The 17,957-nt window shown below is 60.2% G+C and overlaps 2 protein-coding genes across 2 annotated transcripts in view; both read right to left on the bottom strand.

Moving 5' to 3' along the window:
- The window catches only part of RGSL1 (regulator of G protein signaling like 1), a 43,957-nt gene extending 31,131 nt beyond the window's left edge, over positions 1-12,826 (bottom strand). The window contains exons 1-4 of the mRNA XM_062211406.1: positions 12,814-12,826; positions 11,149-11,231; positions 7,054-7,128; positions 5,750-5,879 (exon numbers count right to left, since the gene is read on the bottom strand). Coding sequence (XP_062067390.1) covers positions 5,750-5,879; positions 7,054-7,128; positions 11,149-11,231; positions 12,814-12,826 — 301 coding nt within the window. The remainder of the gene's footprint in view (positions 1-5,749; positions 5,880-7,053; positions 7,129-11,148; positions 11,232-12,813) is intronic.
- A 3,325-nt stretch (positions 12,827-16,151) lies between these two features.
- Positions 16,152-17,180, bottom strand: LOC133773852 (transmembrane epididymal protein 1A-like). The gene is made up of 2 exons (XM_062211405.1): positions 16,373-17,180; positions 16,152-16,237 (listed from the first exon to the last, which is right to left on the bottom strand). The coding sequence occupies exons 1-2, from the start codon at positions 17,178-17,180 to the stop codon at positions 16,152-16,154; spliced, it is 894 nt and encodes a 297-aa protein (XP_062067389.1).
- Between the last annotated feature and the right edge of the window lie 777 nt (positions 17,181-17,957).

Here is a 17,957-nt window from a genome sequence, read left to right as displayed (position 1 = left end):
CAGGGCCCAAGGACTTGGGCCATCCTCCACTGCCTTCCCGGGCTACAGCAGAGAGCTGGCCTGGAAGAGGAGCAACCGGGACAGAATCCGGCGCCCCGACCGGGACTAGAAACCGGGGTGCCGGTGCCGCAGGCAGAGGATTAGCCTAGTGAGCCGTGGCGCCAGCCACTAAGTCTTTTTGATACATACATTTAAAAATCTTACCTGAAGTCTAATTTTTTTTTGCCTCATCCGAGAAATCACTGTCAAATACAACGTCATAGAGATTTTGTTCTGTGTTTTCCTTTGAGTTTTAGGTCTTCCATTTAAGTCTTTTATTCATCTGGAGTTATTTTTAGTTTCTATTTATTTACTTTAAAATTTATTTATATGAAAGGCAGAGTGACAGAGAGGGAGAGACAGAGAGAGATTTTATCTCCTGGTTCACTCTCCAGTGGCCACAACAACCATGGCTGGGCCGGGCTGAAGCCAAGAGCCAGAATTTTCCACACAGGTCTCCCACATGGATGGCAAGGGTCCAAGCGCTTGGCCGTCTTCCACTGAATTCCCAGGATCGTTAGCAGGGAGCCGGATCGGCAGCAAGCAGCTGGGCCTGCGACCAGCACTCTGGTAGATGTGGCTTAGCCTGCTGTGCCACAGTGCCAGCCCCTGAAGCTGTGTTTAGGATTTCCTCTTCAGACGGTTCGATCTGAGTATAGAATTACAGCTGCTCCTGTGTACGGACTTTCCACCTGCTGCTTGTATTGCGGTGGTCCGTCCGGTTACAGATGTTCGTAATTATGGGGCGACCTGGCAATGCTGAACTTCGCATCAACGTACCACGTCCTTTGTCCTCGTGACTTCCGAAGCTCGTTTTGTGGCAGTTGCTGCAGGCAGCAGCGTGTTGTGTGGGCGACTGCTCTCATGCGGCGTCTTTTTCCCATCCACTCGCTTTCTGCCGTTCACGTCTCTGTTAGTCTGTTTTCTGTTGGACACAGCAGCACCTCAGACTCGGAGAGTTGGAAAGAAAACAGGTTCACCGGCAGCTGAACTCTCCCTCTGACTCTCCCTCCTTTGTCTGTGACTCCACCTCTCAAATAAATAAAAATCTTTAAAAAAAGAGAAAGGAAACCGGTTCACTTTGGCCCACGGTTCTGAGGGGCGAGGCTAGGGTCGCACGTGGTGAGGGCCTTCTGGCAGAGTCCCCAAGGCAGCACAGGGCATGAGAAGACGGGGAGCACGTGTGTTTGTGTGGCTGGCTGGCGGCTCCTTCTTAGAATTTTTAAAAAGATTTATTTATTTATTTATTTGAAAGAGTTACAGAGAGAGAGGAAGAAACAGAAAGAGAGAGAGAGAGAGAGAGAAAGAGAGAGAGATCTTCCAGTCACTGACTCACTCCCCAAATGGCCACAACAGTCAGGGCTGGGCCAGGCTGACACCAGGAGCCAGGAGCTTCTTCCAGGTCTCCCACACGGGTGCAGGGACTCAAGCACTTGGGCCATCTTCTGCTGCTTTCCCAGGCCCTTAGCAGGGAGCTGGATTGGAAGTGGAGCAGCCAGGACTCAAACCTGTGTCCATGTGGGATGCTGGCGTCACAGCGCTGTCCCTCCCTCTTCTTACGGAGCCACCAGGACTGGGTGCTGGGGCTCCAGTCTAAGGACTTCATCCAGCCCTGAGCTCTTCCCCGTGGTCCCTGCCGGACAAACTGTAGCATCGGCTCTGTGATTGGAGGAAGTCTCTTGCAGACACATGAAGCTGGGCCTTATTTTTTAATTTATTCTGCCATCCTCTGCCCTTTGGTTGAAGCGTTCAGTCCGTTGCACTCAGAAATTACCAGTAAGTGGGGGCCTTCTGTCATTTGCCATTTGTTCTCCACTGCCTCAGGTCCTTCTCGGTCCTCAGTTCCGCGCCGCTGCTCTCGTCTCCTGGGTCTGTTGGCGTCTGAGTTCCTTGCGCGTCTCTGCTTCATCCCACGCTGTTTCCTGGTGGTCAGCGGGGCCGTGTTTAACCCTGCAGGTGGAGAACACTCGAGCATGGTTTGTGACAGCGTAGCTTCAGTCACGTACCAGTCGGCTCCGTAACGGCTCTGCCTCCATTCCTTCTGGTGTTGGTGTACAAAACGCTGCATCGTCACACCTGGGTGCCCCCAGACATTAACCAGTCGTGTGGCAGCCTGCATTCGACTCTCGTACGGGGACAACAAAATGGAATCAAAGTACAAATCAGAGTTGCGGTTATGCCAGCCTTTAGCCTAATCGGCTCTGTAAAAACTACCCGTCTGTTAAATAAGCAGCAGAGAGCGCTAACAAGCTGCTGTCGGTGACCCGGCTTTCCCCGGGTCCACGCCCCACTTCCCTGAGTCCTGGCCTCCACCGCCCGCCATGCAAGGCTCCCTCAGGCAGGTCCCCGGGAGCTCCCCAGCTTCTGTTTCTCTGGGGCTGAGTCACTTCTCTCTGTTTTCACAGAAAGTTTTCCTGCGTAGACTCTGGTCACTGGTTGTCTGTGGTTTGTTTTCGATTTTAGGAATTTGAATGTATTAGCTCACTGGGCTCTGGACTTGAAAGTCTCCATGAGGGGCCAGCGCCGCAGCTCGCTAGGCTGATCCTCCACCTGCGGTGCCAGCACACCGGGTTCTAGTCCCGGTCGGGGCGCCGGATTCTGTCCCGGTTGCTCCTCTTCCAGTCCAGCTCTCTGCTGTGGCCAGGGAGTGCAGTGGAGGATGGCCCGAGTGCTTGGGCCCTGCACCCCATGGGAGACCAGGAGAAACACCTGGCTCCTGGCTTCGGATTGGTGCAGCGCTGGCCGTAGTGGCTGCTTGGGGAGTGAACCAACGGAAGGAAGACCTTTCTCTCTGTCTCTCTCTTTGTCTAACTCTGCCTGTCAAAAAAAAAAAAAAAAGTCTCCGTGAGGAATCAACGTGTGATCTCCTGAGGATCCCTGTGAGTGGTGAGTCTCCTCTCTGCCGCGTTCGTGTCCCGAGAGCTCGATTATAATGTGTCTTGGTGTGGCCTTGAGCTCGTCTTAGAGCAGTCCATCGAGCCTCATGCCTGTTCGCATTCGCATATTTCAGAGTCCAGAGCATTAACCATTAACTGTGGGACCCGCATGCGCGAATTCTGTCAGGTTTTGTGGCCGTGTCTATGCAGTGTCCTCTCGCCGGCTCTGCCCCTCCTCTTCCCTGGGACCTCACAGTGCAGCGCTGCTCTGCCTGCCGGTGCCCCGGTGCCCTTAGGTCCTGCGCCCCTTCCTCAGCCTCCATCACTTCTGCTCCTCTGTCTTGTCTTCGGCTTCCAGGTTCTTCTGCCTTTGAGTCTCTCTGGTGGACTTTTCACTTCTATTGTACTTTCAGCTCAAAGTTTTCTTTTTGGATTATTTTTAGGCTTTCTCTCTCTTAACGGACACTTCCACTCTGCTCATACATCATTGTCACTTCTCCACCTCTCCCCTTGGGTCTTGGAGCACCTTTGAGACCGTTGTTTCATAGTCTTTGTCTAATAGATCTGACAACAGGGCTTTTTCAGGGACAGTTTCTTTTGATTTGTATATTTCCACTTAAAAGGGTCCTGCTTTCCTGTTTCTTTGTATGCCATGCGTTTTCTGGCTGAAGGCTGGTCATTTCCATGAGTTTTCTGGCTGAAGGCTGGTCATTTCCATGTGTTTTCTGGCTGAAGGCTGGTCATTTCCATGAGTTTTCTGGCTGAAGGCTGGTCATTTCCATGAGTTTTCTGGCTGAAGGCTAGTCATTTCCATGAGTTTTTTGGTCATTTCAATCTAATAATGCAGAACTTCTGGAAATCCACTGCTTCCTAGATGTGGTGGAATGAGAAGGCCATGCCAAGATGGCCACTGGCAATCGAGCGTCAGTTACTCAGGAATGGCTTCAGGACGCACCTGGCAATGGAGCCTGCCTGGCAACAGGCAGTGATTGGTTAGGGCATAAACTGCCCCTTGACCGGATTGGCTGCCTCAGCTATATAAGCTGCTGCACCAACTGAAATAAATGAGTCTGCGAGCTGCTCACCTCTGGCCTGCTTTCTCCAGACTCCCGGTGTCTGTGGCGTGATTCCGTGCCTCTTGCCCCCACCGCACTCCTCCTCTCAGAACGAATCCACAGCAACACTTAGAGTTTTCTGAGTTTCGCTATGATGTTTGTTTTTGATGTTTGGAGTTTGCAGGATGTTTCTGTGCCAGGGATCAGCCTGGGGGATGAACTCAGGTCTTCTTGGGTCTTTTCTGAGCCTGCACCTGTTCCTAGTCATTAGTTGTCTGTTCCCAGCTTTCTCCATGTGTGCAGCAGCATCTCAGTGTCCTGCTCTTTAATGTCTGCCTCCCACGAGAAAGAGAAACGCAGGGGGAGAGGGATGTCGGACCTTCACTTCCCTGGAAGGACTGGGTGTGCCCTGGGGAGGTGCAGCAAGAGTGGCCACACTCCCCTCTGCTGTGCCTCTTCGACCAGAGCAGAAACAGCACTCGGAGCACAGACCCCTGGTGTGTGGACGACTCGGTCCTCCTTGCTCACCCTGGCTCACACGAGCTTTGTGCCAGCTGCTCCAGGAACAGGTGCACAGCTCTGCCTGTCCCGGGCTATGGCTATGTGGCTGTCACCGTGTGAGAACCAGCCTTGAGTGACACTGACTGACATGCACGGCCTACAGTCTCAACAGACTCAGAGTTCCAAAGCAGTTTCATCAACAGATGCCACCCTTGTGGTCAGCCAGGCGAGGAGACAAATTCTGGGAGCGTCCCACTGTCCCATCTCCTCGGAACGCTCCTCCTCAGGTGAGATTTGGAAGGCCCACTTGGGCTGCTGTTAGCAGGACAGCAAGGTCAGAAGCAAGTTGTGTTAGGAGACGGTTTTAGTTCCCAGGTAAGAAATGACGGTGTGTAGGCCAGCTGGTGGGACGGAAGCGGTGAGATTTGTCGGACCCCGGTATGCACGGGCAGTTTCATCTTGTGAGGCCCACAGACCAGCCCATGTGACCCCTGCTCACTGCTCTGGGTGATGGTTTTCAGCAGACAGTGTACTGCTGCACTGTGGGCTGGGCCACCCACTTGTCACAAACTCAGCATTTGCACCTTGTAGGAGTGGATTGCTTTGTAGTAGGGCCTCTCTGTTTCTACACACACACACACACACGTGCACACGCACAGGTACACACACAGGCACACACACGCACAGGCACACATGCACAGGTACACACATGCACGTGCAAGGCACACACATGCACAGTACACACATGCACGTGCACAGGCGCACACACGCGCACAGCACACACACATGCACAGGTACACACATGCACGTACACAGGCACACACATGCACAGGTACACACATGCACACACAGGAACACACACATGCACAGGCACACACATGTACGTGCACAGGCACACACACGTGCACATGCACAGGTACACACACATGCACAGGTACGCACATGCACGCGCACAGGTACACACACACAGGCACACACATGCACACGCACAGGCACACACATGCACGCGCACAGACGCACACACGTGCACATGCACACACACGCACAGGTACACACATGCACGCACACAGGAACACACACATGCACAGGCACACACATGTACGTGCACAGGCACACACACGTGCACAGGCACATACATGCACATGTACACACATGCATGCGTGCACGGGCATACACACGCACAGGTACACACATGCATGCACACAGGCACACACACGCACAGGTACACACATGCACGCACACAGGCACACACACATGCACAGGTACACACACTCTTACCTCCTTCCGGGGATTTGATGAAACTGATGAGCTCCTGGCAGAGAATGTAATGGAAGCACAAGTTCGTTTTACAGAAGAAAGGTAACCGGTATTTCTCCAACCAGGTCAAGAGTCCTTTGTACTTGGCAATCTGGAGTTCAGACAGAACAGCAACAGAATAGGTGCATGGAGCTGAACTGCCAGGACGTGGCGCTCGGCTGGGGCAGTTAGGGAATTCCCATCTGTGGGATCTGGCTGGAAGGAGCCGGGTGGGTGCTGATTAAAACAGCACCCAGGGGACAGCAGACGAAGCTGGAGGACGGGAAGGGAAAAGCCTGGTCGCTCCTCAGAGCTCCCTGCCTCCCAGGGGAAGCTGTCTGAGTGAAGCGCTAAGCCTTGCCTGGCACAGGCAGCAGAAAAAGTCTTGTTCCGGGGTGTGGGGTCACGGCACTCCCGCTCACCTCTTGGTGGGCGCACTTGTAATTTCTCACATATACCCAGCCTGTATCAATCACACAGCATGTGCACAAACACACCGAGGCTCATGCGTGACAGTGTTTGGGGTCCAGGACGGGTGCCCGTGGGTCCAAGCTACCAGAAAGGGCAGAGAAACGTGGGAAATGTGAGTGTCAGATTCTCTTAGGGAAGCCATGTGTGCAACCAGGGTTGGCGTCTCTTCTTGGCTCTGCACGACTCAGAGACACTGCGACCCTGGTGTGGGCAGGGCCTGGAGGGGAAGTGCAGGTGGCAGGTGTCACACCTACACAGTGGAAAAGCACGGCAGGAAGGGGAAAGCAGAGACGAGAAAGCAGACAGGGAAAGGAAAAACCATGTCATCCGGAAGGAAGGTTAGAGAAAGTCGTGTCCCTGGAGGAGAGTGAACAGGGGTCCGAGAACTGCGCTGGCGTCTCACCGTGATCCGCCTCGGAAACACCCCCACCCCAGTCCCGACCTCACGGCCCCGGGGACGCACTCCCCGTCTCACACCAGGTAAGCCCCGTCCATCAACCCCCACGCTTTCCCGCTTCCGAGTGGCCTCAAAGGTCACCTTGGCACAGAGCTCCACGCACTCCCGCCCAACAGTCGTACACTAGTACGTAGTGGACACGAGAGAAGGGAGCCTGGCCAGGCACTGCTTGCCTGAGGGGCAGTGGCGCTCAAAGCAGAGCCGCCTGCCTCGTCGGTGCCCGCGGCTCTGCCCCTGCCTCACGGTTCATTCCAGGGCCACCCTTGGGCCCCTCCACCTCCCCTCCCTCTCCCGATTCACCCTCCAATGCAGCTCCCCTTGCCCTGCCCCGACCGCCCAACGTTCATGGCTGACTCACCAGGTCGTAAGGTATGTCTGGCCACAGGCTCCACTGTGAATTCTCCACGGTATAGAATGGCGTCTGCCCAAAGACCTGCACAAGGAGACAGGAGACAGGCATGGGGCTGCTGTGCCTGCTCGGAGCACCGCCCCCGCGGTCACGGCCCCCAGGTCAGCGGACGCCACATCTGAAGTTCATTCCACTGAGTCGAGTTGCACAAAGTCTCCCGCCCGGCTGAGCTGCCCCGCGTTGTGGTCCTGGGAGCCACCCGCTGTGGGCAAGGACAAGACGCTGATGTTCCGGCTGCTCCCCTGTGCAGAGCGGGGATCCAGAATTAGACCAGGGTCCGAGGCCTCCCCAGGTGAGGAACGGCTTTGGAGTCACCCAGATCCCGGGCTGGAGACAGCAGAGGACTGAGCTGTGAAGATCAGGGCTGTGAACTCGGGGTGGGGGCATGCTCCCAGAGTGTCCCCCCGGGAGAGGCTGAGGCACGGAGCGGGGACTGCCACGGAGGCAGCCGGCTCTGAAACCGAGGGACGGCTTCTTCGTGTGTCCGACTGAGCGTAAGCCGAGCCACCGCGGTGTGTCCGATTGAGGGTAAGCCGAGCCACTGCGGTGTGTCCGATTGAGCGTAAGCCGAGCCACCGCGGTGTGTCCGATTGAGCGTAAGCCGAGCCACCGCGGTGTGTCCGACTGAGCGTAAGCCGAGCCACCGCGGTGTGTCCGATTGAGGGTAAGCCGAGCCACCGTGGCACCTGCTGTCTCGAAGTGCCCATGGGGGCTGGGCTTGAGCTGCAGTCACGGCAGCCTGACCGTCCTCCCAGACTGAGCTCAGAACTCTATTGGTCAGTGTCCGGCCCCTCCCTCGGCCCTTTAGGAAAGTGGCAGGGCTACCCACATTGTACAACAGGCCCCTGAGGCGTCCCAGTCCTGGGGTGCACACACAGGTCTGAGGACCGCTTGTTACTGGTAGGGGGTGTGTGGCAGGAGGTGAGGTCCAGAGGTGAGGTTATGGAGGATTGGAAGGGGTTTTGCTGACTGCTGTCGGCTGGCTTGAGCCAGAGGCCTTGGGCCCCTCTCAGAGCAGCCCAGAGTCACTGTGCTGTCAGGGGGCCAGCCGTGGGACAGGAATCCATGGGCAGGGTGTGAGCTGGCAGGGTGTGAGCAGGCAGGGTGTGAGCTGGTAGGGTGTGAGCTGGCAGGGTGTGAGCTGGTAGGGTGTGAACTGAAGGGTGTGAGCAGGCAGGGTGTGAACTGGCAGGGTGTGAACAGGCAGAGTGTGAGCTGGTAGGGTGTGAACTGAAGGGTGTGAGCTGGCAGAGGTGTGAACAGGCAGGGTGTGAGTTGGCAGGGTGTGAGCTGGTAGGGTGTGAACTGAAGGGTGTGAGCTGGCAGAGGTGTGAGCAGGCAGGGTGTGAACTGGCAGGGTGTGAGCTGGCAGGGTGTGAACAGGCAGGGTGTAAACAGGCAGAGTGTGAGCAGGCAGGATGTGAACTGGCAGGGTGTGAGCTGGCAGGGTGTGAGCAGGCAGGATGTGAGCTGGTAGGGTGTGAGCTGGTAGGGTGTGAACTGAAGGGTGTGAGCTGGCAGAGGTGTGAGCAGGCAGGGTGTGAGCAGGCAGGGTGTAAACAGGCAGGGTGTGAACTGGCAGGGTGTGAACAGGCAGAGTGTGAGCTGGTAGGGTGTGAACTGAAGGGTGTGAGCTGGCAGGGTGTGAGCTGGCAGAGGTGTGAGCAGGCAGGGTGTGAGCAGGCAGGGTGTGAACTGGCAGGGTGTGAACAGGCAGAGTGTGAGCTGGTAGGGTGTGAACTGAAGGGTGTGAGCTGGCAGGGTGTGAGCTGGCAGAGGTGTGAGCAGGCAGGGTGTGAGCAGGCAGGGTGTGAGCAGGCAGGGTGTGAACTGGCAGGGTGTAAACAGGCAGGGTGTGAACTGGCAGGGTGTGAACTGGCAGAGTGTGAGTTGGCAGGGTGTGAACTGGCAGGGTGTGAGCAGGCAGGGTGTGAACTGGCAGGGTGTGAGCAGGCAGGGTGTGAACTGGCAGGTGTAAGCAGGCAGGGTGTGAGTTGGCAGGGTGTGAACTGAAGGGTGTGAGCTGGTAGGAGATTCAGCACAGTGCAGCTGTGTCCCACTGACTGCAGTGGCCTTAGTGCCCAGGATGGCCTCGTGCCTTTCCCCGTCACTGTGCTTCTGGAAGGTTCTGTGAGCCTGAGCCGGTGCCTGTTTGCCCCAATGTCCCCGGGGGTCTCTGGTCACCCTAGGGATGCCATCGAGACTCCCAGGCAGGGCCTGTCTGACCCAGAGCCAGTGTGGCTGCCTGAGCGCCTGGCTGCTCTCTGGATCTCTCCCTGGGCACCTAGGGCTGAGCACTGCACAGCCGTCTGTCTGTCTGTCTGCGCTGTGCAAGGCCTTTGTTCCCTGCTGGGTGGTCCCTGCTCTGCCTCTGCGGCTTCCAGATCCTCGTCTCCACTCCTCCTCCTCTCCTCTCCTCTCCTCACCTCCTCCTCATCTCCTCACCTCCTCCTCTCCTCCTCACCTCCTCCTCTCCTCTCCTCTCCTCACCTCCTCCTCTCCTCTCCTCTCCATCTCACCTCCTCCTCTCCTCTCCTCTCCATCTCACCTCCTCCTCTCCTCCTCATCTCCTCACCTCCTCCTCATCTCCTCACCTCCTCACCTCACCTCCTCCTCTCCTCTCCTCACCTCCTCCTCTCCTCCTCACCTCCTCTTCTCCTCCTCTCCTCACCTCCTCTTCTCCTCACTTCCTCCTCTCCTCACCTCCTCCTCCCCTCCTCCTCCCTTCACCTCCTCCTCTCCTCACCTCCTCACCTCTTCCTCTCCTCCTCTCCTCACCTCCTCCTCTCCTCACCTCCTCTCCTCACCTCCTGCTCTCCTCTCCTCCTCCTCTCCTCTTCCCCACTACCTCCTCCTCCTCTCCTCTCCTCTCCTCACCTCCTCTCCTCACCTCCTCTTCTCCTCACTTCCTCCTCTCCTCACCTCCTCCTCTCCTCTTCTCCTCACCTCCTCTCCTCACATCCTCTCTCTCAGTGTGTGGGTGCATTTGGGAATGGGTGGGGTGTGGGTGCCAGGTGCACTCTTTGTAGGGGTTGGAATGCGGTGCCAGATGCACTCTGGGTAGGGTGTGGGGTGTGCGTGCCAGGGTGCACTCTGGGTAGGGTGTGGGTGCCAGGTGCACTCTGGGTAGGGGTGGACTGGGTGCCAGGTGCACTCTGGGTAGGGTGTGGGTGCCAGGTGCACTCTGGGTAGGGGTGTGGGGTGTGGGTGCCAGGTGCACTCTGGGTAGGGTGTGGGTGCCAGGTGCACTTCTGGGTAGGGGTGGACTGGGTGCCAGGTGCACTCTGGGTAGGGGTGGACTGGGTGCCAGGTGCACTCTGGGTAGGGTGTGGGTGCCAGGTGCACTCTGGGTAGGGGTGTGGGGTGTGGGTGCCAGGTGCACTCTGGGTAGGGTGTGGGTGCCAGGTGCACTCTGGGTAGGGGTGTGGGGTGTGGGTGCCAGGTGCACTCTGGGTAGGGTGTGGGTGCCAGGTGCACTCTGGGTAGGGGTGTGGAGTGTGGGTGCCAGGTGCACTCTGGGTAGGGGTGTGGAGTGTGGGTGCCAGGTGCACTCTGGGTAGGGGTGGACTGGGTGCCAGGTGCACTCTGGGTAGGGTGTGGGTGCCAGGTGCACTCTGGGTAGGGGTGTGGGGTGTGGGTGCCAGGTGCACTCTGGGTAGGGTGTGGGTGCCAGGTGCACTCTGGGTAGGGGTGGACTGGGTGCCAGGTGCACTCTGGGTAGGGTGTGGGCTGTGGGTGTCAGGTGCAGTCAGTGAGGGTGGAACTACTGCCTTCCAGGCCGTGCTCTCGGAGCCAGCATTGTGAGGGGAATGACTTCCGGGTAGGCAGTGGAGGAGGCTGGGGAGTTAGGATTCCACGTTGGACAGCGGGAGTCCTGGGCGTATCAGTGGCATTCTGGGTCACGTTTATTTGCTGAGATTGGAAGAGTTTTTCATATGGAATTTCATGAAAATAAAATAACTGCTAAGCCAGAAGTGAGTGCCAGGTCCGTGGGTTTGCGTGTTCGGCGGTTACACGAATGTCTGGATGAAGCCACGAGCTCACCGGCAGGGAAAGGAACGTGTTGAAAAAATCGGCAAACATCTCGTCCTCCAGCAGAATGATAAGGTTTGTAGACCCGATGAGCTCTGTGTGGGGAGAAGGCAAAGGGGGCTGGTGGCTCCGCCCTGCCCGGCTCACCACCCCCTCTCCTGTGCCCCGCCCTCAGCCCACCTGGCCCGCCCTTCAGGAGCAGGATGGTCCCCCGGGCCAGGGCCTCTGAAAGGGGCCGAGCTCCTGGCGTTTGCAGTCTGGCAGGTCCTCACACAGCCGCACTTCTGCAGTGGGGCCAGTGGGGCCACTCCCCCAGCCCAGGCTCGCAGGGTCAGCAGCCTGCAGGGGCGTGGCTCGGGGGCTCTCCTGGACACCCCGCTTGAACTACGCAGTCACTTTTCTGAAGCCGAGGACAGGCGTTGGCAGGATTCCCGCTGGACTTCAGTGTGGGCTGGGGTTGCTGCCTGGGCCGTGGAACAAGCTCACTCCAGTCTGACCAGCAGCGGATGGAAGGGCTGGGGTGCCGCGGGGCAGGGGCAGGGGGTCCACCATAGAAGGAAGCGAAGCAATGGCTCCATCACCCTTCCAGGCAACACCAGGTGTGCCGTCTGGACTGGCGGAAACGTCGGGCTGTGTGCCGTTGCCACGTGGGACATCCACAGGATGCTTCCGGAACTGTGTTTCAGGGCAGACAGCCCCCTGGCTCTGGGTGTAGAGGCCATTGGCTCTGGGTATGGGCACCATGGCCGGCCGTCTGTCTCCCTGACACAGCCCTCGGCCTTGCTGTACCCACGCGCTCACCACGCCAGGCCTCCCACATGCTCCTGCTCCTGCGTCCCCAGCTCTGTCACTGGAACCAGCGCTCGCTCATCACACCAACCAGAAAACCAAGCCTCTGCCTCTGTTTCTCTCCCTCCCCTCTCTCCTCCCCCTTCCCTCTCCCTGCCTCCGTGCCCTCCACGGAGCCCCCACTGCGCGCCGCCCGCTCTGTCGCCTCATCTCTGCAGCCCAGCTCTCCCCCAGCCGCTGCTCCTGTCCTTAAGCAGCGTCCCTGGCTGCACCCCCCGTCCTCGCAGTCCGTCAGGTCACTGTGGTTAAAGTCCTCAGGACCCGGTCTCCTAGCGTCCGAGGCTCCGTGTGCTCTGGCTCCCGCACTGCCTACTTCACAAATTCCTGGGCGTCCAGCAAGAACTGGTCGACCAATGCGCGTGGCGAGCTCAGGGTGCTCGAGTTGGCCCGCGCGGGGTGAGTGGTTAATGCACCTGTGACGCCGACTCCCCCGCTGGGCCCGGCTCTGAGTCCCCTCCAGGGACGGCCAGCGGCCCCGTGGGCACTCGCCGCTCAGTTGCTCATGAAGCCCGGCCGGGGCCAGCTCGTCTCTCACGAGACCACTGAGTGTGGGAAGGCTCCCCAGTGGCTGCGGGCCCTGCTTGGCCCCTTCCCCACCACCCCACGCCTCGCTCCTGCTCCGTCTTCACACAGCACTCACTCCACACCAGAACAGCACAGACTGGGCCCTCGACCCCACCAGCGTTGTCCTGCGGGTCGTTTGGCCCACGGGACCCGAGGCCCCCTCTGACCGGGCCGTCTCCTCAGTGAGGCCGTCCCATGCTGAGGGCAGGGGGCAGCGGTCGGGAGGAGGGAGTGTGAGGAGGGAGCGTGAGGGAAGACACTCACCCGCGTTGCTCATGGTGAGGCCCCCGGCACTGATTGGCCAGGGCCACGGAGCCCCGGCTCACAGAACCCGGCCCTTGTGACCACACAGCCACGCCTCGAGGGTCCAGATTCCGCCACATGGCCCGTCCACTTCTGGGGCGGCCCCTGCCAAGGGGAAGTGGCCCATGTGGCTCCCGGGCCCCTGAACTGCTGGCTCCTCTGCTCCTAGGTGGTGCCCATGGAAATCCGGCCCCAGTCTCCTTGCTCTCTGCCCAAGGCAGCTTCTGCACGGCTTCACGCAGCTCCCGCGGGGCCTGTGAACAAGCAGGTCCGCACTCGTGGGGCCACCAGAACCCTCAGCCCAAGAGCCCGGAACTGCGTGCTCTGAAGGGCACGTGGCTTCTCAGACCCCAGGGTCCTCTCTGCTCATCCTGGGGGAAGCTCCGAGGATGAAGGCCACGCCCTGTGCACCTGTCACTTAGCCAGCGAGGCTCCCGGCTGTGGAGAGGGGCAGCATGGCCTGTGGGGGATGGGGGGGTGGGCTTCCGGGCTGTGGGGAGGGGCAGCATGGCCTGTGGGAGGGGTGTGCTCCCGGGCTGAGGGGAGGGGCAGCATGGCCTGTGGGGGACAGGGAGGTGGGCTCCCGGGCTGTGGGGAGGGGCAGTGTGGCCTGTAGGGGCCAGGGGGTGGGATCCTGGGCTGTGAGCAGGGGGCAGTATGGCCTGTGGCGGGGGGAGTGGACATGAGCGGCCTGGCACGTGGGGAAGGTGTCGGGGAGGAGCAGCTGTGGCCGTGGAGCTCCCGTCACGCCGCGTGCGTGGTGAGGCCAGGGCTGTGTGAAAGCTGAGGCCAGCGCGGGAGGCTGTCCATGCCTGCAGGCTTAGTGCGCCCTGGGGAGCCGTGGCCATGGCGCCTCTCCCTCCAGCTCTTACAGTTACCATGCTCATCTGCCAACGTGGGCCACACACTTCCTGAGAGTTCCGGATGGTTCTAGAACGGCCCTGCCTCTTCGGGAAGGGCTGTCCACACCGAGCCAGGGAGACAGAGCCGCAACCCCTGCTGAAGAAGGCCACGCTGGGTGCTGGTCCGAGGGCTACCCGGCCGCCGAGGTCAGAGAGGAGGCGCCCACTTGGTGTGAGAGGGAAAACCACGGCCCGACAGCTGCCACCTGCAGGTGGACGCGGGCGGCGCTGGTTCTTGAGTTGGACCTGTGTGCCCACCTCGGCCCTGGTGTCTGCCGGCTGTGGGCTGTGGTTAGACCAGGCCGGGCACAGCGACCAGGCACTGGCTTCTCCGGAGGTGGGACCGTTCCCAGGAAGAACGTGCAAGAACGCGGCCTCTGCTCCCTGAGGAGGAGCCTCTAGTGTGCCTCGGGGCTGCCGGTGCCACCGGGGCCTGGCCCTTCCCCGGGAAACGCGAATCAGGCCCCTGCTCAGGAGCCCTGCACTGGGCCACGGGGTCCCACCCCGCAGACGCCGCCCCAGACGTCTGCGACACCCCCCCCACACACACACACAGACACACACACAGGCCTGTCCACACAGTCAAGCAGCTGAGGGCCCAGCCCTCCCGACGTCCACACTGGCAGAGCCGCCGTCTCCGTGACTACACCCACCGGCTGCAGCGCCTGTGGCTGCCCCACTGTGCCCTCCTCCCCTGCCAGGCAGGACCAGGGCCAGCGTCCGTCCTGCGCTGCCACGGTGGGACGCAGCCCACCCTGCCCCGTCCTGCCCCAGGCTCCCACGCGGCTTCTACCACAAATGGAAAGGGTGGCAGACAGAGGGGCCGAGAGGTTTCTGAGACATGTTATACTCCGGTTTCTCTTCAGATCGTATGAATCTTTCGCCTTTTACTGAGACACGCACGTCTCTGTCTCATCGACTGGAGCCTGCTCGCTCGAGACCACACGTCCAAGTTCCACGGAAACAGGCCCACCTGACACTGGACCACGCTCCATTTGCCGTTCCCCCACCCTCTCGGTGGTGCTTCCCTCTCTTGGGAACCGAGGACTCCACACCCAGCAGACACTGCCTTCTGCAGGGTAATGGGGAGATGTTGCCCCCTGGTGGACGAGATGAAGATAACAGCTTTCTCCCCCAAATTGGCTCTCAATTTTCCCCCGGAAATCTGTCTGTGGTTGATTTCGCTTCCCAGAGTGGCTAAGATTGCATTGCGTGGTTGCACCGGCTGTAAGCTGGGGCCTTGGCGCCCCCAGCAGGCCCCCCCCCCCAGCATTCAACAGGCCCCTTGGTCATGTTATGCTTTTGCCCAGCGAAGTCGCGTTGTAAGACACAGTACTTGCGACAAAAGGCGAGTTCGCCGTCCTCAGCAGACTTCAAAAGTGCTCCCGACGGCGCAGGCCTGAGGGCCCGTGCGGGGCTGGGAGCGCTGTCGGCGCTCGGATCTGCAGGGGAGGGTGTCTTGATGCACTGACGAGTTTTGTTCTCAACCCTCACACATGGCTTCCTTCTCTTGTCTGGCCAGAGATTTGCCTTGCGATGAGGTCTGATTGTAATAGCAAAAATAAAAATCAACTTTCAGGCCTACGAATTGCACATGACGCAGCTTAACATCCAGAGAGGAGAGCGGAGGGAACCACGCATGGCTGTGCTTTGTCCACGGACAGAGTGCAGCGGGGAGCAGGATGCTCGCGTCCACTGGGCCAGAGGAGGGGTGAGCTGCAGGGCTGTGTGGAGGAAACAGGTGACACCCGAGACTACAGCTGGGAATACCCCAGGGCTAGGCAGAAGCGTGGATGCTGGACTGTGCCCAAGGCTCAGCTCACCTCCATGCCAGGGGCCTCGGCCTCCTCCAGCGGACAGCATTGCTGCTGCAGGCCCCACGTCCCCACCGAGGCAGGGGCCACAGGAGCCGGAAACACGGCACAGGCACCCTGCACGCTGGCCCTGCCTGGGCCCCGTCTAAATGCCAGGCAAGCACCTGCCCTCTGCAGGACCCGAGACTGCCTGAGCCCCAGGTGCAGAGGCCACAGCCCTGGGCAGCGGCAACTCGCCTGCCACCCTGAACTTGCAACAGAACACAGGCCAGGACGGCCTCTCACACCCCACCCAGTAGAGGGTGAAAGGAAGCGAGAGGGTGATAATGGCCCAGGCCCCTCCCGGCTCTGTCCCGGCGTCTGAGCCAGGCCTGGGCGAGGGAAGCTGGACAGGGCTTGGTGCCTGCTCCAGTGCTCCCAGTTCCCCCCGTGGACCCTCGGCTATGGCTACGCGTCCAGCCACCCCCTGGTTTGCGATCACTCACCCATCGCCCTCCCTGCCTCCCTGGCCCAGTGTGGGGAAGAAGCAGGCCACACGGGGTCCAGATGAGCTGCTGCTCTGTGCGCTGGGTGGGGGTGGCTGTCAGGCGGACAGAGCAGGGTGCAGCTGTTTATTCCAACATTTGGGGCGGGGCGGGGGTGTGGAGGTGAAGGCGCAGGCCTGCGAGGCTGCGGGGGGAGGGCAAGGCCTGGGGCCGACGCCACTCTGATTCCTTCAGGGTCTTCCGCACGCTGCTCACAGATGGAACCGGGAAGAGCCACAGGGGCCCCCAGTGGGGCACTCGGGGAAGGCAGCTGACCCACCCGGAGCCGCAGGGGCCCTGGGGCGCCGGGCGCTGGCGGAGACGTGGCTGTACCACACCCAAGAGCAGCCGTGGATCCAGATCATGAGGATGGCCGCCAAGACCATGTGGCCGCAGAAGGAGGTGGTGACGAACGCGAGGTCACTCTGGTCGTCGTCCATCCACTTGTAGCCCGAGATGGGCCTGTACAGCATGAAGCCCATCTGTATCAGCCAGGAGCCCGTGACGGTGGACAGGAAGGCCTTCAGCACCCACAGCCGCGGCTCGTCGGGGGCCCACAGCTCTGCGGTCAGCACCAGGGTGAGCAGGAACATGGCCTGTGTGAGCAGCGCGTGGGACCGCAGCTCCACGCCCTCCGTGTCCTGCATGTGTGACAGCATCAGGGGCAGGAAGATGGACATGCCCAGGGCCTGGGCCGCCTGCTCCAGCCCGGCGCACCTGCGCGGCAGCAGGTGCTGGCTGGCCAGGTCCACGCAGCCGCTCAGGAGGAAGGAGGCGTAGAGGGTGACGTGCTGCCACTGCTTGCGGTACATGAAGCTCCGCTCGTGGTACATCTTGGTCAGCAGCACGAACTGCCGGGGGACGCTGTGCACCTCCTGGGCCACGAGGATGCAGGCGCTCAGAATCTTCAGTGAGCCCACGCTGCACGCGCGCTGCAGCCTTGCCCGTGCCCCGCGGTCCTGGGCGCCACGCTGCGGGCACTGGGCCGGGGAGTCCCACAGCAGCGCCCTGGAGACCAGCCGTGCCTGGTGGAGCCCGTACAGGAAGAAGGACAGCCCCGGGTACAGGTGACCTTCGAAGCCGCCCATGGGTCCCAGGCAGCTCTGACCCAGGGCAAGAGCGAGAGGCTCGGCAGCGGCCGGGTGCCCAGGGCTGAGCCAGACTCCAGAGTGCGCAGGGGCCTGCACTTATGTCCTCTGCACGGCCCACGGCAGCCTCGTCCCGAGGGAGACGGGCAGGTGGGAGGCTGGGTTCCTTCCTGCCCTTGCTCTGGTCCACTGATGCCCAGCTGACCGTTGACAATGAAGGAGGACATCCCGCCTGGCCGACCCCTCCGCACCGCCTGCCGCTGGAAACCCTTGTTTTCCACTTGTGGCAAGAGCTGGTGGCCTTGCTGTTCCATTCCAGGTACCGCAGGTTTATTCAAAATGAAAAGCAGCAGCAGCTGACCTAAGCCAAGGCTGTATTTCTGGTGCCAACAGAGCCCCAAGTCCCCTCGCCCCCTCCAGCTACACACCTGTCCAGCCTCCAAGACGAAAGAGGACACTGACTCGCAGTCTAGGGAACTCGGACCCCCCCGGGGCTTCCTGTTAGCCCGGCCACACGAGCCACACGGGGTTGACAGAGTGAAACAGCACTCGGCCACGGTCACGCGCAGGCCAGCGAGTGCCACCGACTGTCCCACTACCTCGACCTGGCCTGTCCCGGAGCCACGGCCAGAACTGGATGGCGTTCTGAAAAGCAGCCACCAGCAACAGACGTTCTTGTGTGACAAAGCCTGGGGTGGGGTCGTACAACAAACACGGCTCCTGTTTGAAGGAGGCCACGCTGGGAGATGGGGAGGCGGCTGGACTCAAGCACGGGTC

The sequence above is a fragment of the Lepus europaeus genome, chromosome 14, assembly GCF_033115175.1.
Source record: "Lepus europaeus isolate LE1 chromosome 14, mLepTim1.pri, whole genome shotgun sequence".
Taxonomy (NCBI): Eukaryota; Metazoa; Chordata; class Mammalia; order Lagomorpha; family Leporidae; genus Lepus; species Lepus europaeus.
The sequence above is the reverse complement of the archived record's forward strand: the minus strand, read 5'-3'. Positions and strand labels throughout refer to the sequence as shown.

Coding starts and splice junctions, on each gene's coding strand:
- LOC133773852 (XM_062211405.1), bottom strand. CDS start 17,180: ATGGGCGGCTTCGAAGGTCACCTGTACCCGGGGCTGTCCTTCTTCCTG. Junction 16,238..16,372: donor CAGGGCCCCTGCGGCTCCGG/GTGGGTCAGCTG, acceptor CTCCCCCCGCAG/CCTCGCAGGCCTGCGCCTTC.